This window comes from Nelumbo lutea, chromosome 1, assembly GCF_056320005.1.
Source record: "Nelumbo lutea isolate HS-2025 chromosome 1, American lotus-T2T, whole genome shotgun sequence".
In the NCBI taxonomy this organism is placed as follows: domain Eukaryota; kingdom Viridiplantae; phylum Streptophyta; class Magnoliopsida; order Proteales; family Nelumbonaceae; genus Nelumbo; species Nelumbo lutea.
The window spans coordinates 136,152,065-136,160,924 of record NC_142684.1 but is presented as its reverse complement, the minus strand read 5'-3'; the positions used below and the strand labels follow the sequence as shown (position 1 = coordinate 136,160,924).

General features: G+C 36.1%; 1 protein-coding gene across 1 annotated transcript; it reads right to left on the bottom strand.

Annotated features, from left to right (window-relative positions):
* Nucleotides 1-2,202: 2,202 nt before the first annotated feature.
* LOC148877788 (E3 ubiquitin-protein ligase RMA1H1-like) lies at nucleotides 2,203-6,401 on the bottom strand. Its single transcript, XM_088943952.1, has 2 exons — nucleotides 6,264-6,401; nucleotides 2,203-3,159 (listed from the first exon to the last, which is right to left on the bottom strand). Exon 2 carries the CDS (start codon nucleotides 3,131-3,133, stop codon nucleotides 2,339-2,341), a length of 795 nt encoding a protein of 264 aa, XP_088800078.1. The 5' UTR covers nucleotides 3,134-3,159; nucleotides 6,264-6,401; the 3' UTR covers nucleotides 2,203-2,338.
* Nucleotides 6,402-8,860: the final 2,459 nt, after the last annotated feature.

The following is an 8,860-nucleotide window of genomic DNA, read 5'->3' as shown; positions in this document are numbered from 1 at the left end:
CACTACTTAAAAATGATTTCTCTTTATGTCCAATATAATACCATACCAGAGCATTAACTCAAATATCTTTTCTTCTGCATCTTTACCGTATAGGCATAGCTGTGGATGTGTAATTATTCGGGTAATTGCTTTGTAGGCAACACTTTGGATAGGGATCTGATACCAATAAAACACTCCTAATATTGTACCAATGTGCCATTGCAGTGCAGCCGTAGATTGAGAGTATCTCCCTTGTCATTAATGGAAGATGTTCCCAATTTGCAGCTGCAATGCCAATTGGAATAAATTGGGAGCATTTGGTTTGGTTGGTAGTTGATAACTCTGCATTTTGATGCCTTAAGGGCATCAATTTAAGGGTATTTTTGGCCTTAGAGTAGTCAAATTGTATCATTTTTCTAGTTAATTTCAATGTTGTGACCTCTGAGGGTTTTTGTGCAATTTCTGTGCAAAATTGGAAAGTTTTCAAGATTAAAATACAGCTTTTTGGAAGCTAGTGTGAAGTCCAACTGAGAAATGGGGTGTTTTTGTGAAAAACTGACAATAGGAGGGCGCTTCCTATTTACTAAACCCAGTTTGGCAAACCCTAGGGCACCTTTTAACCCATTCTTTTCACTCTTATCAAACCTTAGCCGCCCCTAGGTGTTTAATCTCCACCCTCCACTTCTTCTAATCTCCACCACTCATTCTAGGGCACTCTTTTTATAGCTTTTAAACCCTAGGCCACCACCTAACTGCTAATGCTCACCATTCAGCCCCTAACCACTAGATCCCATCCCTCTGCTCCATCTTATATCTTATCCATCCACTCTAGGGTGCCACCCACCTGTTTTAATCTCCTCCTTTCAACCCTAGGCACTTCAATCTCCTCCATCCATTTCTAGGCACCCAATTCTCAACCCTACATAATATTGGGTGCCCTCTCCTTCTATTCTCAGCCTTAAGATCACCCCAAAATCATCATAACCCTCCATTAGAAAACCTAAGGCATCCATAACTTTGCTAAAATCCAGTTGTTGCCCCCTTCTTTCTAATCCCAATTGTATCCACCCTTCTTTATAAAAAGGACCCAAGAGCTCCTAAGAAAAGATTGGATTATGCCCCCAAGTAAGACGAAAGGCTAATCTTGAGAAGTTCAAGGGTAGAGGAAGAAGAAGACGCCCAAGCAAGATGAGGGGTTCCTACATGCAATTCGCCAACACCACTACTGCCATCTCTGGATTTAGATCCCAACCATTAGTCTTAGATTTAATTTCGGTGTTTTGATTCTATTTGATCTTTGCTTTCTTTTCTACGAATCTGGAATTTGGCCAAGTAAGATAGAATGCCTAGTTTGAGAAGTTTGAGGGTCGAAGGAAAGATTCGGAGACTGCTACCTCTGATCGGATTATAGATTTTTTATTTCGTTTTCTTCTTTTATTTATTTTTGTATTTATTTATTTTTTTATACTTTTAATTTCTCCAATGTTCAAATTCTATCTTTTTTTTCAATTTAATTAATTAATTTTTATATTTCTACACTTCCTTCTTATGTCTTTTGTCCAGATTTGAGTACGTTTTAATTTTTCCCTCACTTCCCTGTGGATATGACCCATTCTCATCATTTTACTATGTTTGTAATTGTTTAAGAATAAAAAAAATTATAAATATTAAAACTAATGTTCCAAAGTGGTTAATGATACACTTCTAGACACATCCGTAGTAGATCTGAGCTTAGACAATTTATCATTTTTACTAGGATATGTTCAAGTTCTATTATTATAAGTTATAAGCTAAAATTATGGCATTTTTCCTCCTCGCTGGTAGGTTAACTTACCCATTGTATGAGAAAGATATTAATTTCCCAGGTAAGTTGAATAAGATGAATGTAGCTTTCTTGGTGAGGCCATTTTATGTACCGTGCTGATTTTCTGTTTTAGCCCTGGCGCAGGTGCTACGATAATGTTGTAACAAAAAGTGAATTAGGTGCAAAATATCAATAATGATATGAATTCCTAATCCACCCATCCTTATCACGTTGGGAACGAAAGAGATGAAGCGAACATGGAATTCCTAATCCATACATCCATTTCACGTTGGCAACCGATCAAATTAAGCCTTGAATACGCAAGGCAAAGAATAAATTGACAGAAAGAAGGGTCACGTCTCACGTCCGCTAGGAATGACAAAGACAAAGTTGTGACTTTGACATATATCATGCCTATATGGTCACCCAAAATTACTCTATCTATGTATTGTTCATAAGCTTATATCCCGCATTTTTACAAGTATACAAAGGAGAGGAAGGGTAAATAAAAAAAAAAAAAAAAAGAAAAAGAAAGAAAAGAAGAGCAGTGACGAGTCAGAATAAGAGAAGGCATAGGACAAGGCAACAGAAGAGGAAGATGGAAATTCTGTTAAGCGACTTGTCCATTTGCATCTCATGCCGTCTCATCCTGGGACTACCACTCCCCACAAGATACTGTGAATTAGGGTAGTAGAGGCTGGTGTGGGAGTTTCCAAACACCCTTGCATAGACCATCTCTCCGAACATCCCAACCACCGGATAGAAGACACTCGTCGTCGTAGTGCCCCCAAGGTTAATCACGGGAGACGGATATGATGCCGCTGAATAATTGTAATTGCTGTAATGCTGTGGATAGTATCGTTGATGATGTTGATATGGATCAGCAGCTTGTTGATAAGGATTAGAGTGAATAATCCCACATGCCGACGCAGGGGGTCTACGCGGTATCTTGAGACCGTCATGGGGAGCCTTGCTTTGGGTGTCCGTCTGTGTGGGGTCTTGTCCTCGTCCGTAGAGGGGAACCAGGGCTCTGCGGGAGATGTGAGCCTTGCATACTGGGCACTGTGGTTTCTGCTGTTGCTGCTGCTGCTGCTCTTCTGATCCCGTGGAAGCACTCTGGAAATGAATCCACTTGTAGATGCATGGCCAGCAGTATAGATGACCACAAAGCGTCACCACTGGATCTTGAGCGAAGTCTAGGCAGATATTGCAGTCGAAGCACCCAGTGACATTATTGTCCGCTGCATTCATAGCAGTATTTGAGACGGTTTTCCACTTCTGCAGTGGGGATCCGTCTCCGTCCTCCTCATGTTGTGCCACCCCCTCGTACAAGTATTGCTCCATGGCCATACGCCTTTTGTGTGGTCTTCTTAGACCTGAGGAAGACACAGCCAACAAAAGGGAAACATCAGTTAGAAATTAGAATTAATTCCCATGGTAGGGAAAGTAGGGGAAAGGCAGAAAATTTTATACAAGGTTTGTAAAGATTTTTTTACCTTTTTCTTCTTTTTCTGGTTTTTTTTTTTTTCCCTTTCAACTAAACAACAGCTTAGGAAAAAAAAATGGTAAAGAGGAAGTTATTTATGGTGCATGGCAGTATGGCACCGAATACAAAAAAAATAGCCCTGACACCATAACGAAATTTGCAACCCCCACCCTGTTATCGGTAATAAAAGACCAGTGACAGTAACGTCATGATGACTAATGCCAAGCTGGCCCAGCTGGTAAGGTAAAGGTAGCCCTACCCAATACGTACTGTGTAGTGTGTAGCGCCTTAATTGGCGTCCCCAGTCCCGAGAATTGCCCGGTTCAGTACTTTGGGCATGGTCCATTTCCTCCGGCCTGGTCTGAGAACTTTTTTTGACCCCTAAAGATACAGTCTACTGTCTACAGATCCCTCATAAAATATATCGGATTGTGATAATTTTCTTATTGTATGCATGTATTGGAAATGGTATACAAATTGTACTATAAAGATAGGTATTCCATTGGCAACATCCTATTCCTATTCCTCGGGTCAATTCCACGTCCCACTGTGGCAAAATCAGACAAGATTTGAAATCATGCAAGATTACTTAGAACACGGAACCGACCAAAATCATGAAACCAGATAAGGATGCCAAGAAGGCAAGAAATCTCGCCCAAAAAGAGCTAAAAAGCAAATATTCCTCGACAAAAATAATTTTGCAACGCTTTCAGCTCTCAATAGAATGATTCAACAAAGAGATCACATACTTTAAAAAAAAAAAAAAAAAAAAAAATCACAAGTTGAAGTTGCGCGAGGGCCAGAGATCCATGAGATAATAAGCACTTGGAAATCTCCAGTTTGTTAGGAGAATAAATGGGATATTATGTGGAAAACAAAGGGTAATCTTGAATTTCTTACCAAAAGTAAAAGGAGTAATCTTGAATTAAAAGGTACTATCTATTTCACAAGATTAGAATCTTAGAATTAAGCTACACTTGAGGTCTAAAATCAGTGTCCTAGAAATAAGAAAGCCAACAAAACTAGTAAGAATTGTCAAAAATACAGGAATTATTATCTACAAAAGGTGTACGAGAAACACTTGAGAGAACCATTTGAATATTACTAGAATAATATAAAAATATCAGTAACAGGAAAATTAAAATTATTTTATCAACAGTGTGTATTATATAAAAATCTTTTCTGTAGAACCTTATACATAAAATATGTAAATTATGTAGTATTATATTATATATAAAATGCTATAATATGATACTGTTTTAATTGTCAGGAAAATAGATCTTCTGTGGTCCGAATTAAATACACATCCATCTAGACGTTCAAACTCAACATGTGTGGGGCATATCACATGTTATCGTTTGTTTTTCACTGGTCCAGATTTGTTTATACTTTGACTAGGACGAGGAAATCAAAGGGTTCCACAAACTCGTTGATTACATCATTTTAACTTTAAACCAAACATAGCATTTGGATTCCTTTACCTTCCTCTTACACTGTCTACCGGTCTACCCAGATGAACTATCAGAGGGGGAGAAGTTTTCTACACGGGAAAAAGATTTAGAGAAAAATTAAAGCTATTAATCTTTTATGTTTTCGGAAAAACGAAGTATAATTTTCAAGAACCTATAAATAGTATAAAAATAGTACTGGAGGAAAGAATTAAAAAGGAATCAAGAAATAAAAATAAGCATCTTGGCGTAAAATAAGTTTTTCTTGCTTTGCTGAAGGGTAAAGGAGTGGTGGGAGAATGCCCACGCAAAGCCAGTAACCAAAGGATGTCGCCAGTGGAAGCCATATCGTTTACTGATGATCAACAGATAATTTTAGGAGAAAAAGGGAGGATTTCATTTATAAACTCGTGAGAAAAATCGTCCTGTTCATGACTCTTCCAGGTCGTCCGAATCACGGTGCCGAAATCTCTATTCCTATTCAGAATAGGAACATCAGAGATTGAATGCGTACCAAGAGAACAGACATTTTAGAGCAACTTCCTTTCCTTTTGCATCGAAACCCGAAAATACTAATAAAACAGAGAGAGAGAGAGAGAGAGAGAGAGAGGGTGTGGAAGACATCTGGACAAAGCTCTGTTATTGCCTAATGCGGTTCTTCTCATCACGCTACTAGAGATACATGATCTCCAGAGTCTGATCTCGTTGGGATACAAACAGCAAACCAATGTAACGAGATGAAAGGAAAAAAATAGTGGTTTTAGAGATCGGAAAGGGAAAAATCGAAAATCGGGAAGGAGAAAAACGAGGTTTCCGCCAAATGATTCGTTCGAAAATAAGGGCTCTAGGGTTTTACGACTAGGTCCTATAAGATGGCTTAAAATCCGCTCTTGCGTCTGGATATCTATTACGGTCCTAAAGGTTAAACAGCCTGATTTTCGGCGTTCTACAAATCGGATCAGTCGTCTTAGGGCCTTGGGCATATTGGTCGGGTAAGTAATAAAATCCAAGCGTAATGAGTTCCAATGGATGACTCGGACGAGCCACATATGTTTAAAGTTTAAATTTGGATGAATAAACGCCTAACCGAAGATCTGATAAAGAGATAAACAGAGATCCTTCTCCAAATACATTTCTTTCAACAAATTTCTCTGTGAAAATCTACTCGAGGATTAAATAATGCATCACATGAAACCAGAGGCAATAGATTCTTCAATAATCGTTTAAACCTAGCGATTTAAGGCCTATTTACTGTCACTTCGACAAAGGAAGCCATTGCATTATGCAATTTCTTCCTAACACGATTAAAACCATCCGATCGACACTGCTAACCTCAATAATCAGCTCAGGGGAGGGCGAAAGGAGAGACAGAGAGAGTTCCACATAATTTATCAAAAAGCCAGAAAGGGTGCAAGATCTAAACTTTGTCGGCTACGAGACAAAATTCCTTCTTTCACAGACGTAAAACATGAAACTTATCGCAGGTTCACATACAAATTAATGAGACATAATGAAGGAATCAGAAAAAGGATTTCGAGTTGCATACCTATATTCCGGGAGGCTTACAGAGACTACGACGGCTGATTCTTCTTCTGCAATTCCAAGCTGTTCGCAACGAAGCTTCTTCAATTCCGAATCTAATCGAGTCGTTTTGAGGGAACGAGAAAGGGAAGAAATCGAAGAATAGAAAACGAGGTGAAGAAGGGAAATGACAGAGAGAAGATTAGAGAAAATCCAAACAGAAGTAGAGAGAGAGAGAGAGAAATTAAAGCAGCGTCTGCGGAGAAATGTCTTGTCGAGAGTCGAGAGATGAAGCTTCTTCTCCAACGGGATTTTATAGAGGAACCGGATAAACAACTCCCTCCCACCGGTGCTCCCACCAATACGCTGACGTGGCACGTGGTATTGCGTGATGCTTGCGTGTGCTTTCTGTTTCCTCTCCTTTTCTAAACTATTTCAACATGTGCCCTTCGCTAACATGCGCTTATAACTTACTTTCGCATTTGGCATTTCGGCCTCGATGATCTTGAAATTAGGTGAAAAAGTCACTTTTGAACCCTAAATTTTCAAAAATTCTATTTTCATCTTCAATTTATGATAAAAAGGTCAATTTTAATAAAAAAGCAGACGATATTAAAGATTCCATCTACAATTCCGTTAAATAAATAATAAAATTATATGGTTCATTGATGTGTCACTATTCAACTAAAAAAAATCATTTGAAAAATTAAATGTGAGTCCCACATAAAATTTCCACTATTCATATATGACCAACAATAAAACAAAAATAATTATTTTATTTAATAATTAATTATTCATAAATTATTAATAAAATAATGAATCATGCGACCAAGAACAAAAGAAAAATATTTTTATTTAAAATTATATTAATAATAAACTATTAATAAAAATAATTATTTATTAATGAATTATAAATTAATTAATTAATATTGAATTGTTATTTTATTAATCATTTATTTTTAATTAATTATTAAATAAAAATAATTATTTTATTTTATTCTTGATCTGATGTAAATAAGTGTGAATTTTAAGTGGGACCCACTTGTTTTTCCTTAAAATTACTTAAGTTGAAAGATCTTGACTATTTCTTGTTTTATTAAAATTCATTATTTTATTAATAATTAATTATTAAATAAAAATATTTTTTAATTTTTATTCTTGGTCACATGTGAGTGGTGGGATTTTTGTGGGACCCACATGTAAATTTTCAAATTTTTTTAAATTGAACAATGGCACATCAATGAACCTTCTAATTTAATTATTTGTTTAACAGGTTAATAGCATCTCTAGCATTATTTGTTTTTGCCTTAAAAAGGCTTTTATACCATAGTTTTAGGGCAAAAATGGCCTTTTTAAACTTTAGGGGGGGGGGGGGGGCAAAAGTGGCCTTTGCGCGTTTGGTCACCAAAGCCAAAAGTCCTTTTCGCATTTAGTCCATCCAATATTTGTTAACTATACTATTTGATTGCATGTATATCTCGTGGATGAAACCATTTTTGATCTTGTATACAAGATATACAACTATTCAGTTCATTGTGGATTGTCCTTGTCCACACAATATATAATGGACAAAATGGATAGATGATTCAGTTGAATGCACCAACCTTAAAACCCTTTTTTTACTGTTTGAAACCCATTTTAAATTGTTTATTACATTATTTTTAATAATTTTTAATATATAAAGAAAATATTATAATGATTTTTAAATAGTGAACAACTTTTTCATTATTTTATCATAATTTTTGTTAACAAAATGATTTTTATTAATACATAAATTCATATTCTATACATTTTATCCTCTAATTTAACATATATGACATGTACTTTTTATATTTATTAATAATTATGTATTGATTTATTATTCTATATGTTATTGATTTATTATGAATCATCTCACATGTTGCATGTACAAAATACCCACATAGATGTAGATAATTTTAGTCCACACATTTTGTTCATAATTAAGAAAAACAGAGAGTGGTGCAATTTTTCTTTTGATAGATAAAAAAGTACTAGAATTTTAGCAAATTACAAAGGTGTAATGTAAATTAGTCCCTGCCATAATAGTGTGTTCTATATCTACCAATTTCTTATTCATGACTCCATTGCTATGATTTTCCCTTCTTAAATAATGTAGTTGGCACACAGTGCACCAAAACAAACCATGTTATCAGTGTGAGATCACTCTGAGACTACCATCCACTAAGGTTATGTTTGGTTTGAAAGAAAATGCATGACAAAGAAGAAAAAAACAGGAAAACTAATACAAGATTTATAAAGGTTTTTCTACTTTTCCCTTCTTTTCCTTACATTTTTCTTCTAACCAAACATATCCTAACTGTTTCTACAGCCCAGCTGCTTATAGAACACTACCGCCATGTATAATGTATTAGGAAATCCATGAAAGAGTAATGTGAATACCATGTGGGTAATGTGGGTAGAGGTGGGTAACAAATCCAAGCCTAGAGAAAGGCGCAATGAGGGTTTGGAATCATGTTTGATATGTACTAGTACTGTGTGCAGTGGTCCACCAGAAAAGATGGGACCCCGCTATCTACGTGTTTAACATGGATTTGATGCGACAGCTTTACAACATTGGAGTATATCGATTGATATTCTGAT

Bases quoted from the DNA above. Each gene is read 5' to 3' on its own strand.
- LOC148877788 (XM_088943952.1), bottom strand. From the start codon at position 3,133: ATGGCCATGGAGCAATACTTGTACGAGGGGGTGGCACAACATGAGGAG.